We start from the raw sequence: 23,363 nt of genomic DNA on the forward strand, positions 1-23,363 counted from the left end.
TAAAACAAAATTTCCAAATAATGGTTCAATATAAAATTCATATGTTAAGTTTAGCACGTAATTTGACAATTAATGAGTGTAAATAATATTTTTGACGATTTTTTATGGACTATTTGGAGTTTCAAATAGTTTCGTTTAATTTAATAGAAAAATTTTGAAAAGTTATCTGAAATTTACTAAACATATTAAAATTTTCCCTACATTTTTCCATACCGAGAATACCGGTATTCAAAAAATCTTTGATACCGGTATTTCGGTTTTCAAATAATTTCGGTATACCGGTATTTCGATACCGGTATTGAAAACCCTATTTATCATGAATAGATTACTGTTAAGAAACAATGATGAAATTTCTTATTCTAAATAAATAAGGTATTTTTGCTTTCTGTAAATATTTTTTTAAAATTTTCATTTTTATACAATTACTTTTTTTCTGAAATTCAAAATTTCTAACGCTTTTGCAAAATTCAAAATTTTCCCGTCAAATATTGTTCACGTTTTGTATTGAAAACAAAATTTCATTAATTATAGTATTTAGACAATGTTTCAAGATTTTTTAATGGCCGTTGCCGCAATAACTTTATGGAACTGAACTAATGAAAAAAACCAGACGGCCTGTTTCACTAAAGTGGATTAACCTCAATTTCGGATTATCCACTTCAGTTTTTTTAGAATATCTCTGACATTTTAAGAGTTTTCAAAGATATACTATGTGGTACTTGTAGATTACACTTAAACCTATATTTTCGTATATTTGGAATTTTGAGTTCTCAATTTTTGACAAATTTATCGTAATTATTCCGGTGAATCTACTAGATTTGACTGAAAAATTGTATAATTAATACATGTTAAAGATCAACGAAATTCAAAATATATAGAATTGTCACGACTAGGTCACATTATTACTCTTAAATTGCTTGAGATATTTACAAAAAACTGAAGTGGATAATCCGAAATCGAGGATAATCCACTTTAGTGAAACAGGCCGAGAGTTCTTAACGATGTCAGTTTGCTGAGATCTCGCGTTCCAGCCGAAAATTAAAATGAAAATATAATTACTGTGAAATATATATATATATATATATATATATATATTATATATGTATATATATTTTTTCTAAACTTTTAAAATCAGTTTATTTTGTTTACCTGTGTCTAAGAGATCTTGACGTTTATAAATAATCAGCCAAATTCGAGTAATATTGATACATCTTTTCCACCTTCCTTGGATACAGCAGAAATTTTTTTGATATCAAAAAACGGTAAATTTCAAAATATTTTCAAAGAAAAATTGTTTGTGGAAATTTTTTGGTTTTATTGATGAAGGATTCCTTAATATTTTCTAATCAACAAGATTAAATGAATTTCATTCACTAACTCAGATTCTCATCAGAAGTGCATCAAAATCATAAAAGAACAGAACAAAAACATCGTCTGGTAGAGTCTTTTAAAGATCGTCCCTTAAGTATAATGAAATACTTGAAATTCAATTTAGAACGAAAATATATGTAGATGAGAAAAAGGAGCTCAAAAAAGCTGCCATTGAGTAATTCACATCGTAAATGATTTCAGTAAAAAAGGAAACTTTATTTATATAATTTGAGGTATTACGTTACATGAAGTATTATAAAAAAGAAAAATTTTTTGTTAATGTTATGAATATTTTTTCCATCTCATTTTAAATCGCATTAGTTTTTGTAATTTAAGCGCGTCATTGCAGTGCATTTTTTTTTTTTCTAGTCCCAATGTGCAGCTGGTGCATAAGTATGATATAATTGCTGCTGATGATGATGTCTGTGTGGGTGATGTTGAATTGTCTGTTGTTGTTTCTGAGCTGCAAGCTCCTGTTGTTGACGTTGTCTCTGTGTATCCCATGATGAATAATATCTCAATCTATTCTCTGCAGAAAATTTAATGAACATAAATATAAATTAAATTGAAATTATAAAGGCAAAATATTGCTTACGTCTCAGTTTATTCTTAGCTTGTGTAAATTCTTCATTCAATTGTCTCCCCGTTGGATGCTGCCTGTGTGTAGTTGCCTGAGGATTTTGTTGATGCTTTCTTAGTTGATGAGGAGAATGTTGTTGATTTTGATGATGCTCTCTCTGCTGCTGTTGTTGATCATTATTATGAATTTTCCGATGTACCTTGACATTTTTGATTACACAACCTCGAGGTAAGTGCCACTAATTTAATTGTAGTAAGAAGAAGGAAATTAAGGAAGGGAAATTTTCTTATTTAATTTCTTATGAAATAATAATTTTCAGTTTCTTGTGTTTTGTAATTTGACGGAAATAACAAAAATGGACCGAAAAAAGTTCTCAAACCCTGCTCAATTTTTTTTTCTTCCATGTCGTTAATTGAAAACATTTTCAATTTCCTTCCCTGCTTCTTTCATGAGAATTAACGTAAAAAGTTTTTCCTCACTTTTGTTCATTACTCGTGTTTGCGAACGCTTTTAGGCAAAATAAAATTTAATTGTTTTACGAAATATGAAGAGAGATGAAAGCGAACCCCGTGATTTAGCACAAAACGGAACGCATTTTATTGCCGTATTAAATCAGACAAAAAAATCTTCGAAATTGTTTCAAACTTACTTGAAATACTAAAAAGAATCTTTATTGCTTGTGGACCTTTTTTTAAGAGTCTGTAGCATTGGGAGATTTTTGTTATCACATCAACTAATTATTTAGAGATAAGTTAGACAAATGAGTCTCATTAAAACAGGAAACTATTTACATCAGTTCTATTTTTGCCGAAGTTAGTATGGATTACTTTTGGTCAGAACTCTTGAAGTAATAAAATTTTACCAATATATTGGCTATTAAAATAATTTTAAAAAAATTGTTATTTAGATAATTAGACACGACCATTTTAACACCACAGTTCAATTGTTCTCTACATGAAATACTAGGATTCTCAGTCATTTTTGCTAAGCTTATAGGTCTAATAAGCCCTAAATTTGGCTTTAACTGATTGTTTAGCCGATTAGCTAAGAAATCGGCTAAAGTGCAATTCCGAGCCTGTTATTCCTAAAAGCTTTGCAAATATGGCACAGAATCCTAGTATTTCATTTAGAGAACAGTTTGAATAACAAACATAAGTTTTTAGTTGACTTGCTACTTGCAAAAAATCGTCTAAATAAATGCTTTTAATCATCATCAAGCTTCAAATTAACAAAATTTACGCAAATTTTCATATTTTGCAAATTTGTAAATAAAATGTTTGTTTACAAACAAAAATGGCAGATGGAAATAAATTATGCGATAAATCTCCTTAAATCACAAAAATGAACTAATTAATATCAAATAAATCTTAAATTCAGTGATAAATTAGCATTTAAAAGAGAAAATATTTTTCTACTGTCATTGTATATTTGAAATAAATATTTTCATTACGAGGAATAAGAAATAATTTCGAAAAATAAAAACCATCGGCAGCCATTGGGTTAATATATAAAAATATGTACCAGGATTTCACATTCGGGGCTAATCCCGTCATATTTGAGCGTTTTCAAACTTTATAAACTAAAACAATGCTGTTAATTTGTTGATAAATAGCTTTTCAATAAAAACGACTTGAATCTGTTTTTGCTAATAATTTGTTTTTGAGTTTTAACTTTATGTATAAATGCAATTAGTTATTACAAGTGTGTGAATGATTTAATTCGTTTTTATACATTTAGTCAAGATTTTTAATTTTTAATCAATAAATAAAGCCAAAGAAAATGTTTAAATAAGATTGAACTTTTTTCTGTAAAAAAAATCAGTTTTAAATTGAAATACTGAATAAGAGGATTGAAAATTCTCAAAATTTCTCAGTATTGACATTTCGGTATTCATTGCAAATGTTGTATGAATTTTTCAAAGCCATTAGAAAATTTGAATTGTAAAAGATTGTTAAATGACAAAACCAATAATTATTTGTTATTAAAAAACTAATCGCTGATCTAAAATATGCTCAAATCCCTAGATTGAAAACTGATGACGTAATTTTAAATCTATATAAACTTTTCATTCCTAATTTTCCTAAATTGAATGGAGCAATCGAAAATAAATTTTTGACCCGAAAATGACAATCGAGATGGAAATAGGTACTTAAAAGCAAATAATTGCTCCACATTGAATCGCAGATTGTATCGAAATGATACTTTTGCAAACTCATTAAAAATTGAAAATGCGATGTCAAATAGTAAAAATTGAAATGGAGAATCTTTTTCCAATTTATCACGAAAATCAAATTTCAATTTTCAATTTCGTTCATTTCAAAGCCTTGAGTAATTAAAAATTTATTGGGTATCAAATGAATTAAAATTTATCTACATTGAATGTATGAATGTCTGTGCATGTATGTTGGTATTTTGAAATTCATTGTAATTAGTCAAAGCATAGAAATCATATCATGTTTGTAGGTTAAATGCTAGAACGTCCAATGGAAATGAATATTCGAAATTAATCATTTATGAATTTTGGTACTTGTTTCTTTCAATTAAAATTATGCATTTGTCACATTATGGGAATTATTTTTGGTTTCTAATGATATAAGAAAATCTTTTATGGGCCAGGAAACTTATTTAAAATATTATGCATTTGTTGCATTTTGAAATAAATCCAACGACTTTAAGCTTATTTAATAATTTAAACTACGATCATCAGATTTGCAAAAAAATCTGTAATTATTGACCGAAATTTTTAAAACTTGTCAACCCAGCACTCAAACCCTTCTTCAATATTCCTTTCTTCTGAAATATGTATGATATGGAAGAAAATATCCTTCTATTATGAGTTAGTTATTTTACAATTTGATTAGAAAACTTTTATTGAGTTTGTTTTATTTAATAATTAAAAATTTATTAAAAAATTTAAATGTTTTTAATTTAAAAAAAACTCTCGTTAGGTATATTAATTAAATTAGAAAAGGATAAACAAAAATAAAAATTAAATTAAACTTTCCCAAAACAATCATTAGGCACAAACAATAAAAACAAAATGTCTCATTTTATTGAGATTTTTTTATACAATTGTAATATAATACATAAAACATAAATTAAAATATACAGTTAGAATTTTTAATTTTTAGCATATTTTTGTGGAAATCGTGGGCTTTTGGATAAATTTTGCTTCTAGTTAATTTTAAAGTTTTATTTATTTTATAAATGAAATTTATTTTAAAATATACCTATTTCTTGACATATTATTGGAACGCTTTGAGTTTGAATGTGAATTAAGTGATGGAACTTTGTTTTAACATTAATGCCTTTTTAACTATGATGTGTTTTAAATTAAAAAGGTGCATACATTTTGAGAATACATTTAAAAATTGAATTGATCAGAAAAATATTAAAATTTCCAAGAATTTGATGATTTTTTAATTTGGCAATATTAATTAAGAGCGAGAAAAATTGCGCTTTGTTACATTTTACAGTATTAAGTTTTATCATATTATTATTTTTGTATGGCATTCGCACAAATTGAAAAAGTAATTATTTTAATTAACACTAAATCACAGTTATAAAGTTTGAGCAGCATTTTTATTTGTTATTGTGCTTCGGTGTGTGTTGATAAAACAAAGATTAACAAAATCAATGTTAATTTAAATAAATAAGGCATGAACATTAAAATTAATTAAATTAAAATAAACAATTGATCCGGATATGAAGAGTTTCAAGGATTGGAAATTTTGTCAAGAAAAAGAACCTGGAATTTAAAAATAACTTATGACAAGAATCTGCAGTAAATTAGATGAAACGATAGGAATTTAATGAAAACTTAGGCATTAGTAGGGTTGTCAATTACAAATACCAATATTTGGGTATTTGGTCCATTTTGAAACTATTTGGGTCACCAAATAATTTGTATTTGCGAACCAAATAATTTTTATCTAACAATATAAGAGTAAAATGTAAAGCAAGTATGAAATTTTTCCCGAAAATCTTCAAGTATAAAATTTTGAAATACTTTTTTAGAATTTTTGAACATTGTTTTGATTAAATTTCCAGTGATTACAAAAATTTAACACATGTTGTGGTTTTGAAAGACAAGACGAAGAGTTAGAAAATCGCACTTCATGTCCTTTGATTAGAATGGCTGGAGTCATCAATAGACTTAGAATTAGACATTAAATTACTCAAAAATACTAAAAAACAGGACTGAGAAGCTAAAGGTGCGGTATATTTCATTGAAGTCCATTCAATCTACGTCAACAAGTGTTGAACGAACCTTCTTTGCATAGAATGTTTTAAGTCGAAATTTCCTAATCATATAATTGAAGAGAAGTTAACATTTTAGTCATTTTTTATTATTATTTTTTGGAAAACAATTAATTTCATTACTTCTAAGTGGATTGTTATTACTAATTGTACACTAAGCATGAATATACAAATTTTTTTGAAAACTCAAATGTTTTTAGGGTCATATCCATACTTTTGAAAATATTTGGTATTTGTACAATATTTGGGGGTCTCGATATTTGGGTATTTGGTATTTGTACAAATAGTAAAAACCCAAATAATTGACAACTCTAGGCATTACTACAAATAAAAATTTAATTTAAAAACAGATGAATTTCCACGTCTTGTGGAAGTGGTTAATTACATTGAAATTTAAAGATATACGGAATAACAGACTTCATGACGTGAACATTCATTTCATGAATTTTATATGAACTTGAAACAGTGTTAAAAAAATTCAACATAATTATAAAGCAGAATAAAATAAAATCTGAAAATAATTTGTAGGTACTTCAACTTTTATTGGAGAAAAAAAAATCATAAAATAAAATGAAAATGCTCAACATGGGAGTAGAGAACAAAATGTTCATTCATCACATTCAGCATGAAACAGTTTTGTTTTTCAATCTCAATTTTTCACCATAAAAAGGATAAAACTTTTTTGTGCATAAAGTTTTTTTTTTTTGAATCACTCATCGGGAAAAATGCAGTAGTAGAAATGAAATTTATCAGAATAAAAATATCATTTTATAAAATAAAAATAGATAAGCATAATAAAAACAGGTTTTATATCATCATTTTAGTCAGCACAGAACAACTATAAAATGTTTCTGCAGTATTTCCTATCTTTGAAATTTATAATTGACAAGAGAATTTTGACTGTTGCCTTTTTTCACTACTTCTTTCTATTATTCTACACACACACACACACACTGAAGATTATTTGAAAATTCAGAATTTTTTTGATAAAAAATTAACATTTTTGTTTCCTCGGGTAAGATTTTAGTCACTATTGTTTTTGAACTATAGACTAATATCTTATTTATTCTATTGATATATTCATGGAAAAAAAAATTTAATTGAATAATTCACAAAAATCGTATTTAAAAACATATCAAAGAGTAAAGTTATTTTGAAAATGCGAATTATTCTATAGAATCTCCCAAATCTTCTTATGCTTCTTTCAAAGTTCTAAACATTTTTCCTCTATGTTATTCTTAATATGTATTTTTAGACGAATCCTTTTATTCATTCTCATGTTGAACATTTGAACAAATAGACAAATAAGGAGATAGATAGAATATCCTTGCTCGTTCTTCCTCCCATAAGAGCTCTATCATTGTTTATTTTTATTTTCGTTCATTTACTCTCTATGAATTTCAACTTCTTGTTCAAGTTCTATTTTGCTTTTTAACATCATTTCGATGGTGTTTCTATGCTGTTGAATTATGCTCACTTTTTCTTTGTTTTTCACTTGAAACAAACTCATCTGTTGTTGAATGCACAATCCAATGATAAATATTAATAATATGTTTCACATTTTCATTTTCAACATTCTTGTTATTATTATTGTTATTATGATCATTACTATTATACTTGTTATTCATAATTAAATTATTTTTATTGTTGCCTCGTCTCACTTTATTGTCAATAATATTTTTCTCGTCATCCGAGGCACTTAAAGTATTGTCGACGTAATTCGTTATTAATTTATTATAATAATAAGCATTAATTTTATGATAATGATGTTGATGTTGATTGTGATGAATGTTATTTGCATGATTTTTATTAAACTCTTTCTCCACAATTCGCAAATAAACCTCGTCGCTGGCATTTTTGTTGTTCGTTTGATGTGTTTCATGTTGATTAGAGTTACGGTTTGTGGGATTATTGATATAAATGTTAATACTTACTGGTTGATTTGTGTTTATTTCAATCGATGATTTACCAGGACATATTAAATACGATTTATGGTTATCCATGCGATGATGAGGTTTGTTGTGCTGATGCTTTTGATTATCATAGCTTTCCGATATCGAGTTTGTCTCTAATGAAATCCTCTGAATTGGATTCTGTGATTCATGTGCCGCTGGAAAAATAAGAACATTTGAAATTATTTGCTAGTTTTAAAAATATCGTATAGGATAAATCTTGTTTGGGACAATTGTCAATATGATAAGATATAAAGGAGAAACATCAAATTTTACAGTAAAACATCTTTTTAGCGAAATCATAACTAAAAATAAATCTGCATTTTAGAACTATGCGCTCTAGCCATAGCTTTCATTTTGATATATAAATATGTTATTCAACATTGTATGTCACGAAGCAGTACCTTTCACAGTTATTCTAAAAGTACATTTTGCTGTTAATCCTTCCTGTGCTGTGGCTATATACGTGATTACATGAGTTCCAGCACCAAAAGTATGTCCAGGCACTTTCGATTTGAAAACATGCTTGAAGGGATGTTTGCTTTCAAATGATGGCTCCTTCCAATGTATAGAACGTGATGTTTCATATGGATTGAGATGAACGATGAAAGGTTCCGGACAATATGTAACAGTAGGTGGAACTGGATCTGTAAAATGACCACAATGGGAGAATAATAATTGAAAATTTAATAGAAATCGAAAAAAAAAATATTTCTCATACCAATGACATTTACAATAACACGACACATGTCGAACAAATTATTATGTGGACTTCTTGCTCTAAATGTGACTTCAGTTGCACCAGTTGACAATGTTGCTTCTAATTTCTTACCCCATAGTGGCTGTGAATCAACATACAAATCCCAATCCACATTTGTCTCTGGCTTTTCTATTCGAACTAATATTGTTTCGTGGTTTTTCGGTTTGACAATTGTCATATCTTCTGGACATTTTATTGTCGGTCGTACTGAATAATGTTGGACTTTGTGTTTCTGCTGAAGCTGTGATGTTAGTTGAACGTTTGATGATCTAACCGGAATGCATTGAAGCTCGGCATTTGGTTGCCATTCAAGATTACTATTACATATGGCCACTCGTTTACCTAATGCCTTATATCCAGTTGGACAATGTAGGAAGCATCGTTCCCCAGCAAATGTATCACCATACATGCAATTTGTTGGTAAAATTGTTCCATATTCTGGCTTCAATAGACGAGGACATGCAAGAGCTAGATGAACGTAAAGTGGTTTGAAAAACAAATTATTTTCTTTGCTCATTCTTAAAATATGAACTATCATATGAAATTTTGTATATAGGAGTGAAAAAAAAGATGTTAATATTGTACAAATATGTTCAAATTTATTGTACAATAAACCATTCATTCTTATTCTCTTCAATAATGTCTTGCAATACAATAAAGCTCATGAACATGTAAAAATATACACTGAGAAAATGTATTGATGAAATTTTCTAAAATTTTGTATCGAAAATAATCTTACATGGAGATTATTTTAGTCGCCACTAAAATTAATTAAAATTTAATTCTCTTGAAAAAAAATTTTATTTTGATAAAAGCTTCATAAACTGGAAAGAAAATCAATTTTCACTTGACAATCATTCCCTAATTTTAACTATGAAATTACTGGATGCGTTTGGAAAATTGGAAAAGTTTTTGATTTGAAACGAATTCAATCAAAAATGAAAATCAAAGTAGGAAATAAATTATTGAAGCTTTTTTAACCTTAATGAGAATTTCTTCTCGAACCCCTAACAAACAATCAACACACTCACCTAAATGAGTTTGCTCTTAGCTAATATTTTCACTTATACTTCATAAATATAATAGAGTATGCTCTTATATCATGAGTATTCTTCTTGTCTGTTCGAAAAATATTAAATTTTTAGTTTAAAAATCCAGGTAGTTAATACGGATTCAAGTTTAAAATTAAATACGGTTAATAGTTTACTAAAGATAAATTTTCCATTAATAATATAATTCAAGTCATTTGTTCATCAGTCCTTCTCTGTGTCATTACAAAATTTGTGAAACTTTGATTGTTACTATTGTATATAAAACTCAATAAAAGCCCGACCAATCGTTAAATTAAAATCTTCCCACCATACTTGGTGGGGGATTATTCTACTGTACCTATAAAAAATAGACAACAAGTTTGTTTGATTTCCTTGTTGTTTAAATTTCAGATAAAAACTTTGAGTTTGTAGATTTTTTTACTCAGTGCATTGCATTCCATCATCATTTTCCTGTTTATAGTAAAGTTTATTTAACATCGAAGTCAATTTCTCGAGAGATTAAATAAAAAGAATATTTATTGAGTTTACCTCAATCATTCATTTAAGTAAGCAGTAGGTATTATATCGAGAGGATAGTACGGAATAAAATATTTAATAATGAACCATTAATAAAATAAGGAAAGAAAAAAATAAAGATTATTGAGATAAAGTAGAATAGAAAAGAGTTCAGAAGAGAATAAAAAGTCAAAAAGTTATGATGGCAATGAACGAATTCACAAGGATACTTACGCATACAAATCGGATTCCCATAATCGTCCCAATGTCCCGTTCCATTACAATGCTTAATCGATGGTCCATGTAATTTGTATCCTTTTAGTATGGGAAAGAAAAGAAAAAATCAAGTTGTAGCAATTTGAGTGAATCTATTGTTCAGTTTTTTTGCCTTCTTTCTCGTTCAATGCTTTTGAAAAATAGAATCAACCACTTAAATGCGAAGATAAAGAAGAATGGAATCCTAGCATTTCTTGTGTGAGCATGTGATGTGAAGAACGCATTTTGTGGTAGCTAGCTTATGAATGTTATGAAAGTTTTACCATTTTTCAATATCTTTAATTTTTTTTAACTCTGCTCCTAAAATATTTATTATAAAAATTAAAGATTATCTAATGGATTTCTTAAGAAAGAAAAAAATTTAGAAATACCAAACATCAATAATTTTAAAAATATTTCTATCTTTCAAATCCATCTTTCTTTTAGTGAAATTGGCCGTTAAAATATCATGCATAAATGCATTTCAATTCTCCAATCCACAAATGATTTCAAACTCGTTTATTTTTTCATTGATTATAATCGGTCTTACGGAAAATTGAACATTTATTGAGGTAAAAAGAAAAAAAAGAAAGAAGGCAAAACCAATTTCACATAAATTTCTTACAAACCTTTGTCACATGAAATTGCGCATTTTGTACGATAGAATAACTGTGTTTTGTGCCTTTAAATATAATGAAAAATTATGGATGTAGCATAATACAGCAAGAAGAACAACAGAATGTACACAAAAGAAAGAAAATTAAATTGAAAATTATTGCCCAACACAGCACCAACAACAAAACAATTAATTTTTCCACATTTTTTTCCAGTTCATTCTTACCTCGAGCGTGAACATCGTGTATTGCCATTCTTCACTATTAATGGCTTACATTCATTTTTGATTTCAATACATTCGGTTTTGTCGCGTGATAATTTAGTACCACTGGGACAAACGCATTTATATGAACCGGCCGTGTTAATGCAATTTGCTGTTGGTGGACAACGGAAGCTTCCTATTTTACATTCATCAATGTCTATGCACTGCTCATTTTCCTTCGCTTTAAATCCGGAAAAGCATTCACAACGATAGGAGCCGACAATGTTCACACACTGCTGTTGACAACTATACATAAAATAGTAAATGATACATGAAAATAAAATAGAATCAAAAATGCAACAATTTAATTAAACGGACGTAAAGTTTTTCTGCTGTTTATGACTGTTTACTGCATGAATCGTATAATATTATATTATTATAATAACACGGTATGAATTGTAAATTTTTCTCCTCCAACCATACAGCAACGGAATGAATAGTCATAAAAAATTCTATGCGTATACATGAAAAAATGATAAAATTCAATTACCTGTGCTCGTTATTACATTCATTTATATCATTGCACTGTGTTCTATCGTGTTCATCGATCGTAAAGCCCCTTCGACATGAGCAAACTGTGTTATTATTATGGAATTCACATAATTGACTACAACCACCATTATTCAATGCACATGGATCAGGATTCTCACAGCTTTTTCCGTCGGCAGCAAGAATTAAGTCTTTTGGGCATGAACATGTGTAACTCCCTTCCGTATTCGTACAAGCTCCTTCACATTCATGAATTCTCAATCTACATTCATCGATATCTACACAACTCGTACCATCATTTGATAGTTCATATCCATTATTGCACTTGCAGACGAAACTGTTTTTTCAATAGAAATAAAATGAACAAGAGGAAGTGTGTTAAAGAGAGAGATGGAAAAAGGATGAGCAAAAATTACAAAATTTTCTTCTTTATTTGATATTTGAAAAGCTTTCTAAAATGTGAAAGGAAATCAAACGAGATAAGAGAAGAACTCAATGGAGATGAATTTCAAACATGTTTTGCACGTAGTTTGATATGATATACAAAAACAAGAAGTAAAAAGAATGCAAAAATTTCACATTATTGATATAATGTGCATAGTTCGACGGATGTCATAAAAGTATCCAGTTATATTGTCAATTTAAAAATGTTTGAAAGGAATTTCCGTTGCTAGAAACAGAAAACTTTGAGTTTAATGCCATTAATGCATTAAAACTTGGAAACAAATTTGTAAATTTTGTTTCGGCGTCAAATTTATTATTATTCTCAACCAGAGTTGCCAGGACTCCACGTTGGATGCGCCTCCACAATAAATATTGAGATGAAAGAAAAAATCATAAAAGTATTTCTTATTCAATAATAAATCAAAGAGTCCTATAATAAACCTTTGAACATGATCAAAGATTTTATTCAATTCTCAGAAACTTTTAATACAGTGTTGTCCAAACTTTTTTGATATACGAGACAAGTAGGATTAAGAAATTTCTTCGCGACACATTCCTCAGTTCATATTTTACGACAAACTAATTAATTAATTTAATTAAAGTGTTAAATTATCCAACAAAACTACTTGTTTCTGAAATTTAAATAAATTTTGCAACATAGCCGAGCTTGCTGAGAAATACAGTTTAAACAACACTGTTTTAAATAAAACGAAATTATATCTGAATGAAATCTTTTCAACTTCTTTCTAATCTTTGTCATTGAGAACAGAGTGTAGCCGTCTCAAATTCGAGTTTTTCGACATTAGAGTGTCGAAAAATTAAAGTATTTCGAACTCAACATATTTTAAAATAAAAATTTACGTTACGAAGAAAATTAAAAGTAAGTCTGAGACAGCCACACTCTGATTGAGTATTTTATTTACTTTCGATAAGTTAGAATCTTGTTTTCAAAAGCAGTCTGAAGTAAATGTTTCGATTTTTCTTCCTTTATCTCTCTTTCAAATTTGCACAGTGTACATGAATGCTATTAATAGTAATACAATATCGCATTGCAGTACATGTTTTATGGCCATGATTTTCTTTACCTTCCTTCAGTGTTTTCACAAATATGCTCGCATGGGGAATCAAGTTCGCATTCATCGATGTCACGACATAGCAAAGTATCCTCTATACTCAGTTCCATACCCGTTGGACATGAGCAGTTGTAGCTTTATGTGTACAAATATGCAAATAAAGAACATGAGAAGAATTCGATGAAAAATGAACTTTGACAAACATTTGCATTGAAATTCAATAATATTGATGTTTTTTTGTAAAGGATACGTACCCGCCAGCAAAGTTTATGCAATGATGACTGCACTCATGGTCTATATTATTACACTCATCGATATCAATGCACGTTATGTCATCGTCAGCAAGTTCATAACCTTTATGGCATTCACATACAAAGGAGCCGTTTGTATTTTTACAAAGTCCATTGATGCACGGCATATCCTCTTCGCATTCATTAATGTCATGACAGTTGAATTTATCATGAGCAAGTCTATATCCATTGGGACAGTCGCATTCATACGTTCCATCTGTATTGATACAAATGTGAGAGCAATCGTGCATATTTTGACACTCGTCAATGTCCAAGCACGTGTGATTATCCACATCTAACGTATAACCTGCCTCACAAGCGCACATTTTTGATCCAATAAGATTAATACAAATATTGGAGCAGTTTCCATTATTTTCTACACATTCATCCACGTCGATGCATGAGAATCCATTTTTGCTAAGCTCATATCCATCCGTGCATGAGCAGTAAAATGAACCTTCGGTATTTATACACCTCTGTTGGCAGCTGAAATGTGCCACAACATGAAACATTAAATTTATATATTGAAAAATTTAAAAAGAAAAGATTTAATATTAAAACGGATATAAAGAGCTGCCAAATTTTTCATTTCATGAAATATGACATTTATCGTCGTTGAACGATTTTATTGTTATATGTAATGTGCGTAGATGGTATAACAATTTTATGTGGAAGAAGATTATAAGCTATCACGTATTTTTGTGTGTAGGTAGAAATACAATTTATAATTGAAACTTTTTGGGAATGGTTTATTTCAATTCAGAGATAAAGGATCAACATTTTACTTCATATTTTCTCCCATACTTAAAAAACTCTCAAAATATGTTAAAATAGCATAATTGAATAATTAATAACGAAAAAGCTTTTATGAGATATGTGGATGCTTACAAAAACTATTTCGAGTACGTTAAGTGTAGGCGTTAAATATTACTCATGATTTCGAAATTTATAAATGAAAAATTATTTTATATGGATTTCACCCACTCCTATAATTCTAGAGTACAAACTAATAACCAATAAATTCTTGATTCCTTTATCTCTATTCAATATTTAAAATTATTCAAAATTATAGTTTTCCAACCATATAATTTAGCACATAAAAGAAGTTCCAGATAATCATCTTCTTTGAAAATTGTGACAATGATGTTAACTTTTACACAAATACAATAATTCTAATTTTTCTTTATTCACCCCCAAACGAAAATATTACCAATATGAAAATAGACACCAATAAATAAACAGTGTACATGCAAAAAATTTATAAATAAATAAATAAAAAATTCAATTTAAGCGAAAACACGAGAAAACATAGGATGAAGCCCGTAAATTTTAATGTTATGTCATTAGGTATACACAGTACCTGCCATTATTATCCATACATTCATCCACATCAACGCAATTTTTTTCATCGACATCATCAACTTTGTATCCTTTTCTACACGAACATGAAACTTTATTGTCCACAAAGTCACATTCATGTGCTGTGTATAGTTGTTTATTGTTAATATTATATTCAATTTGGGATAAGTGTACATAGGTAAGATTATGGAACAGAATATGTCATACGAAATTATTTAAAAGGGCAAAAAGAGCCGAAGAAGGAATGAAAAAAAAAAAGAAATAAACAAACAAAAACGGTTAAGAGAGTAAAAAAACTTTTTCATTTCGGCATCATTAATTATTCATTACCACAGTCTCCGTTATTTAGGTCACATAAATCAGAAAATCCACAAGTTTGTCCATCCGCCATTAAGATTTGACCATAGCTGCATAAGCACTGATATGTCCCGGGTAGATTTAGACATTTGTGTGAACATGGATGACCAAGACACTCGTCAATGTCAGTGCAAGTTTTATTGTTTTCTGATAACTCATATCCTTGATGGCAGTGACATGTATAAGATCCTTCTTTATTTTCACAGTGACCATTCAAACATATATCATGATCCTCATCACATTCATCAATATCAATACATGAGCCATCATGCGGTGATATCGTGTATCCAGGACTACATTCAAATTTCTCCTTACACGTCATTCCGTCATCATCATCAAGAATATGGCCTGTTGGGCAAGAGCACATGGGCTTCAATAAAGAATCACAATAATGTGAACACCCGCCATTATTAATGTGACAGGGGTCAAGATTCACACATGTTTTTAAATCTTCACTTATGTCCATATCATCCGGACATTCACAAATTATATTGTTGTGATGAATTCTGCATGAGCTATAAAAAAAGAAGTAATGAAAATTGGTAGAGAAATATTTGCACTTGCTCATTCATTCAGTTAGGATATGGACATTGGAGAGATAATAAATTAGAAATGAAAATTATTTGGAAGGGCTTTGACATTCTAGCGCATTTTACGGTTGACAGTGTTTTATTTTATTCAACGTATTCTTAAGGGAAATTTTCTAATTGAATTTTAAAACGAAAGAAAAAATCTGCCTAAAGCTGTTTTAAAACCTTCCATGAATAAAAGTGAAATATTCCATCGACCTACAAAGATTTTTTTGGTAAAAAAAAAGAATTCTTCAAATTTCTACTTAAACATACGTAAAACTTTAATTCTTAAAGTACAAGCAAAATTGCGCACGAATAAATTGTATAGCTGAGGCACACACTTCACGATCGAATAGTCAACAATTTTATTATTTACCCTAAGGGATTCAAAGACTCCTCCATTCATATTTTTTTAGTATATTGTCAATATGTCAATAGAAAATATTCTAAACAGTATGAGAAGCACTTCAAACAAAATTTCCGCAATGAAGATTTTCTGATGTGGAGAAAAGGAAGCAGATGCTTTATTTAAAGATGAAAGAATAACTTAAATTGTTATTTATTGAATTGATATTGTCTTTGAGTTTTTAAAGAAAACGTGTTGTATCAAAGAGGTTTCTAACGATTTTAATCAATAAATATATAAAAGGTTCATAATATTATGAGATTTTCTGGGAATTGTTGCTGCTTTGATTCGCATTCTTTGGAGATTAATTATTTTAGTCTAACATTTTGTGTTTTAAGTACAGGGTTTACACAAACCAATCGAGAAATGCCGAAATTTTCCACACAAAAAATGCGCTAGATCAGAAAAAAATATTAGTAAAAAGATATTATTAATAACCCACTGAGAGCATCCGCCATTATTGTTGTCACATAAACTTTTGTGCTGGTTTTGACATTCGCCATACTCATCAGGCTCATCTTCGCCATTCTCGCATAAGCACTTATAACTTCCATACGTATTTTGACATGTGAGATCACCGCACATATTAGTGCCATGGGAGCACTCATCAAAGTCGATACATGTTTTTCGATCATCTGACAGTGTCAAGCCATTTGGGCATGAACAATGATAACTTCCATGAGTATTATGACATTCGTGACTACACTGGTGCTCCTCACTAATACATTCGTCAATGTCGATACATTTATCATTATTTGACATAAATCCCGACGGACATTGACATCGTTTGCTCTCACTGTTGCTTCCGTGTGCTGACTGAATGACACAATTGCCTGGGCTACACTGTTCGTGATCATGAATTGTGCATTCAACAATTGAAGTGACCTCATTGTTATCATCATAATCATCTTCTCCTTCATTTCCTTCCACCTCGTTAATTTTACCTTTTATGTGATGTTGTTCATCTTCAATTTGTTGTTTGCATGTTTTCATATCATTCTGTAAAATCCATCCAGTGGGACAACGACATGAATATCCTACGGCAACAGATAATAACATTAGATGGATTTTGAATATGAAATGAGAGAAAATTGAGAACAATGGAAAAACAGATGAATGTGAATGTTGTAAATGAAAAGTTGAGGGCATTGCTACGAATTTTTAAAAATAGAATCTGATTTATACACGTAGTTTCTCAAGGGCTGTTAATTCGAATTAATTACTTTCTATTCAAAGCTTTTCGTTTATGTAAAATACAACAGTAAAAGTTTGAACGGGAATAGGAGAAACAGGTGGGAATTTCAAGTGGAATTTTAAGTTTTTCTTCCATATAACCTGATTTGATTCATTCTCTTTTAGAGTAACCATAAACCTTGTTTGCTTTCATTGCAAACAGAGACTTCTTATAATTATAATTACATCTAGATATGAATCAATATAAATTTTTTATGCATTCAAATATTATTTTATCATCTTTGATAAACTTCAAAAGCACATCCATTTTCAATTCATTATAATTCTCAGAATAGTAAAATTATTATTACCTTCATGAGCGTCAACACATTCATGTGAGCATTGAACCTTTTTCAACATTGGGTTTGCCAAATCCACACAATAATCTCGAATGCAAGTACGTTTATCGCTATGAATATGAAAATTTTCCGGACAAGAGCACATAAAACTTCCTGGAATTTTTTAACAATCATAAAACCATGAAAACAACATTTATTGCGTAGGTTATAACATCAAATGAGGATAACTGACCTACGAGATTTGTGCATGTATGTGAACAAAATGTAGCTCGCGGATAATTCCCATTCTCATCTCTATCATCATTTTCATCCTCCTCGTCATCATTTTCATAAATTTCACATTCATTGATATCCTGACAGAAATTCTCATCTTCGGACAATTCGTATCCCTGAGGGCAGTCACATTCGACTCCTTTAATGGAAAATTATTGTAATCAAAAATTAATTATGTTTAATTAATCATGAAACCGACATGAATTAATTATGTTGTATCAACAAATTTATTATATTTACCATCATCAACATGTTGACATTCGGGTTTAATATATATGCTTGCTGATGTTGTTACCTCTACTTCTGTTTTTTGACTGATATGAATTTGTTCAGCTTTATACTTCTGCTCATTCTCATCGACATCCTCTTCATCATCAATGCCTTTTCTTTCATCTTCGTTTTCATGATCAATTTCTGTCAAATATTGTTTACATTTAGTAAATATAAATTTGAATTTATGAAAAGTAAATATAATTTATATATTTGCTTGTTTTTGCATAGCATTTTTACTTATGAATGCATAATTGTGTATGTGTATGTGGTTGAGTCAACAAAGTAAATTAATAGCATTCGTATTATGTGTATTAATAAAATATTGATATATTTTTCAAATATGTAGATAAATTAAAAGCTTTCGTCAATGTTGCAAAAAATTGAAAAAAGCTTTAGGTTTTAATAATACAGAGAGATTGAAACATTCAACAATGAAATTCTCTCCTAAAGTTTTCCGAAATGTTTTACTTTAGTGTTGAGTTGAATATTTTTTAAACACTAATAATTTTTTAAATTTTATAAAAGTGTTTGTCAACTGATTACATAAATAATTAGTAAAATAGGTGTGAAAATATTAAATTTCAGATAACCTGACATTGTTTAGAGCCATAAATCGATTGAATAGTATTATTCTCTTCAAATAAAAAATTGGGTGAATCTGAAATTTGTTTCTATATAAATACTTTTATAAAAGAGAATAGACTTATTATTCCTAATTTAATTTTGAAAATTTCGATTATTATCTTAGTTTCAATAGAATTCAATAAAATTTCAGCCATAGTTTGACGGATTTTTGCCTTGTTCTAAATAATTTTCTTAAAACTTGAAGTGATTTTATGATCCTAATTAAAATTATTACTAATTATTGGTTAAAATACCAAGAAGTGCTTATTTAGTTCTTAAAAGAAATTACTATCAACTGCTGTAGAAAATAATTTTTTAATATATTTTGAGAATTTTAGGAGTGTTTATAAAAATAATGATAGCAATTTAAAATAGAAATCTACTAACAAGTCAATAAAAAAATACTTCTAAACCATTAGGTAAATTGAATCATAATATTGAACAAAAAAAGCTCAGATTTCACTTAAATGAGATCATGTTGATTCATTTATCTCATTATAAGTACCAAAAAATCAACCAGTTGTTGATTATAATTAAGTGTACTTTTCATTATTTAATAGGCTTAATCTAATCACTAAGTCTGATTACTCCTGAGAAGGAAAAATTATTTAAATGTCTCATTAAATGAATGAGTAGAAACTCAAAGTGACTTTATAATAATGTAATTAATTTTTCTAATTCAAGAACTTTCTCCAAGATTTAATATCTTTAGTCTCAAAAGGTATCAAGTCAAATATTGCATTCTCGGAAAGATATCACAAAATTCAAACGATTTTCTATGAAGAAGAAGAAAATCCCTTAAATCAATTTGCAATCAAGATACGATAAAGCCAAAGGATAAAAAGTACTATTAATTTAGAAAGGCATCCTACTAACCAAAAAACAGCGGTAAAACTTTATGACATTTTATTAGCATATTTCAAATGGCTAACCACTGGGTGTAGTTAATAATATCTTTCAGCCACACGTACGTAACGGTAAAGGTTTTAATTAAATGAGCTCATGCTAAATTACTGGCCATTAATTATTAAATTTTCTAACCATTAATTGGACATTTGTTCATTGCTAAAATAAAAAAGATTTATAACTCAAAGAGATTTGCTTATACAGAAAAAATCTGACGGCTTTTGTGGAGCAGAAAAAAAGTTCTGTCCTTCCCGCTTTTTTGTTCATACTATGTAATTTAATATAATACTTATCCTCAACCACAACGAAAATATTTTTCTTTCGTTCTTGAAATAGGGGGCTGTACATAGATAATGTGCTTTATCTTCATCAATATAGACACTTACCAATACAGTTTCCAGTGTCGTCTAAACGCAATCCATCATCGCATTCATCTCGTCGATCTAATTTGACAGTCGAAGATTGATGATGCATTCGGGTATATTCCTCTTCTCGGTCCAATTCATCCTCATCATTCTCATTAACTGAATTCTCAACAGATTCATTTTCAGTTTCACTAACCGCATAATGATGCGTTATTGTTGTCGGTTGAATATGTAATGATGAATCTGGTGTGATTGTTGATTCTTCTGACTCAGGTGTTGAATGAGAGATGTGAACTGCCTCCAGAATTTCATTACCAATAGTCTCATGTGTTTCAGTTGTGTTTTCCTCGTCCAAATCCTCTTCAAGTTGTCGTACCTTTTCACTTTCGATTTCATTTTTCTCTTCTTCGTTCTTTTCCTCTCGTCTTGATGGTGCTTCAGGTATTTTATTGATTTCTGTGTCGACGTTTTCTTCTATTTCTGATTTAATCTTACCACTTTCGTCTTCGTCATCGTCATCATTTTCGTCATTATCCTCATTTTCGTCATCGGCATCTGATTCTGTTGATGATGTTTTTCGTCTATTTTCTATCATTTTTTGTCTATCATTTTCTTCATCATCTAGATCAGATTCAACTTGACTTTCAATTTTCTCATTTCGATCAGTCACTTCATTGGATTCTTCTTCATTCTCATTTTCATTTTCCGTTATCCTATTATACTCAATAGATTCTTCAGTGAATGAAATTGTTGTTGATGGCTCCGCGGTCGTGGTACTAGTTGTGGAAGGCTCAAGACATGTGTAAGTACCGTATGAATTTTCACATTTATTTTCTCCACATATTGATGGATTTTCCAAGCACTCGTTTATATCTGTCAATGAGAAGAGAAGAAAAAAGTTTTAACAATTTTTTATGCTGTATTCTGTGTACTCATCTAGTAAACTTCTTCTTGAAATGACTCAATGTGTACACTGAAGAAGCGGAACTTGTTAAGGGAAAAAGTGTGATTTTTTTATTCAAAACGATGTTATAACATCATTAAAGTGCTCGTTAGTAAGTTTCACTATGAAAAATGTAAACATGTCAAAGTTCCTTTTCCTCTTTCATTTTCTTCCTCAAAAAAAAGTAAAAATGATACAAAATGTGGAATTTTTTCTCATCGTAGTGTATACAAAGAATCTTGATTTCTTATTCAAACATAATCTTTTAATGTTCCTTTCATTCTGCAGTGAATGAAGAACAATGCACTGTGAATTTCATTCTGCAATTGTTAGTTTTCATTCTTATTTCTCTTTTGAATTTTGTTGAATGAATAGCTTTGAGTATCAAATTACTTTTTTATGTTTATATAAACTTTAATGAGATTTATTTAAGTTTCATCATTCAAAATTTACTGAAAGGATGAAGAATTATGGAAATTAAAAATAATATTTGAAGAGAGCTTGCTCATTTGAATTAGTAATTCACTAATAAATGAATCTCAATTCTGTATTATACGCGTAAGCTTTGAATCTAATATCGCTTGATTATGAAAATTTGTATGATGAAAAAAAATATGAATATCGCATGAAATTTTAATTCTTCAACAATGTTTAAAACAATCATTTCTAAAATTATTAAGCCTGCCTAGAAAATTTACTAGTGCATCTTATTTTCACAATCATTACGGTAAGCCCACAAGTTTATTTCAATAATAAATCCTTTGCAATTTTCAACCCAAACAGAAATTGTTAAGAAGGTTTAATAAGCATTCCTATATTCCAAATAGCAAAAATCGATTAATCGATCAAAACGGTAATAATGCCAATAAAAAGAAATTTCTCAACAATTAATTTATTCGTTTAAATACTTTAATACCTAATTAAATTATTTCTTTGAAGAATAAAAAAAAAAAAAATCCACACATCTTTGCAAAAAAATCAAAAAGTTTAAACAGAACACTCACAAGAATCTTCATAGCAATTAAATTATATTCAGATATTTGAACACACAAAATATTTGTTTTTCTAGTTTCTAACTTTTAACAAAAGAAGAGTGCACCAGCAAGAATAAAGCAGTTGAGAATTTATTACTCAAACAGAATTATACTGTGAGACGGCGAATGAGAAATAATGTGGATAAAAGGTACACATTGTTGTCAATTTATTTTAATTTTCTTTATCATTTACTAGTTTTGTTCAGGGATGAGTTTTCTCTGAATTATTAGACGTAAAACTATAAACTTTTTGATTTTTTCCTTTATTTTCAATAAAGCAAAGTTATGTTTAATTCATTTAATAAGACTGATTAATATCAAGATAGAGAATTTCTTTATTCTTGCATTTAATAATGTCAGCTCTGATTTAATTTTCCGTATTATCAGCTTTCACATTGTTCCTGTTATTTTTATATCACATATTTTAGCGCATTTTTAAAACTTGTTTGGAATTAAAAAGTGGATTAATAGTCCACTTTGTTCCTTCGTTCAGTCGATTGAGGAAAAAAATTTTTTATCTAGACATCCTAGATGGCTTTATCGAGGGATTATTTTAACATCTCAGTACCATCGAGTTATTACAATCACTTTTAAGAGACTTTGGATCTTGTTTTCTAGGCTGAGCAATTGACTTGCACCTTACTGATTTTTCAAGATTTGCGAATTGATTCACATTTATTTATTACCAATTAATAATAAATTACTGGGACCAAAATGTGCTGAAGTGACTTAACAAGTAATTTTTTACTTTATTTTGTGTACATGAAGTTTCAAGTACAAGGTGAAAAGAAAAGCAGAAAAGAGAAAATCATGATATATAG

The 23,363-nt window shown here is 28.9% G+C and overlaps 2 protein-coding genes across 4 annotated transcripts in view; one reads left to right on the forward strand and one right to left on the reverse strand.

Moving 5' to 3' along the window:
- Positions 1-23,363, forward strand: part of LOC139094244 (melatonin receptor type 1B-B-like) — a 131,577-nt gene that overhangs the window by 59,155 nt on the left and 49,059 nt on the right. The window lies entirely within an intron of this gene.
- The window catches only part of LOC139094747 (fibrillin-2-like), a 43,998-nt gene continuing 22,201 nt past the window's right edge, over positions 1,567-23,363 (reverse strand). Inside the window, exons 7-24 of the mRNA XM_070645911.1 lie at positions 20,587-21,438; positions 18,638-18,811; positions 18,357-18,536; positions 18,137-18,277; positions 17,035-17,629; positions 15,588-16,129; positions 15,259-15,379; positions 13,863-14,384; positions 13,621-13,743; positions 12,093-12,428; positions 11,567-11,848; positions 11,355-11,407; positions 10,705-10,785; positions 8,885-9,391; positions 8,568-8,810; positions 8,146-8,321; positions 1,967-2,189; positions 1,567-1,900 (exon numbers count right to left, since the gene is read on the reverse strand). Of these exons, the coding sequence (XP_070502012.1) occupies positions 1,737-1,900; positions 1,967-2,189; positions 8,146-8,321; positions 8,568-8,810; positions 8,885-9,391; positions 10,705-10,785; positions 11,355-11,407; positions 11,567-11,848; positions 12,093-12,428; positions 13,621-13,743; positions 13,863-14,384; positions 15,259-15,379; positions 15,588-16,129; positions 17,035-17,629; positions 18,137-18,277; positions 18,357-18,536; positions 18,638-18,811; positions 20,587-21,438 (5,315 nt within the window). The 3' untranslated portion in view covers positions 1,567-1,736. The remainder of the gene's footprint in view (positions 1,901-1,966; positions 2,190-8,145; positions 8,322-8,567; positions 8,811-8,884; positions 9,392-10,704; positions 10,786-11,354; positions 11,408-11,566; positions 11,849-12,092; positions 12,429-13,620; positions 13,744-13,862; positions 14,385-15,258; positions 15,380-15,587; positions 16,130-17,034; positions 17,630-18,136; positions 18,278-18,356; positions 18,537-18,637; positions 18,812-20,586; positions 21,439-23,363) is intronic.

Source organism: Chironomus tepperi, unplaced genomic scaffold, assembly GCF_022539635.2.
Source record: "Chironomus tepperi strain 1889 unplaced genomic scaffold, CSIRO-AGI_Ctep_v1 contig_354, whole genome shotgun sequence".
Taxonomy (NCBI): domain Eukaryota; kingdom Metazoa; phylum Arthropoda; class Insecta; order Diptera; family Chironomidae; genus Chironomus; species Chironomus tepperi.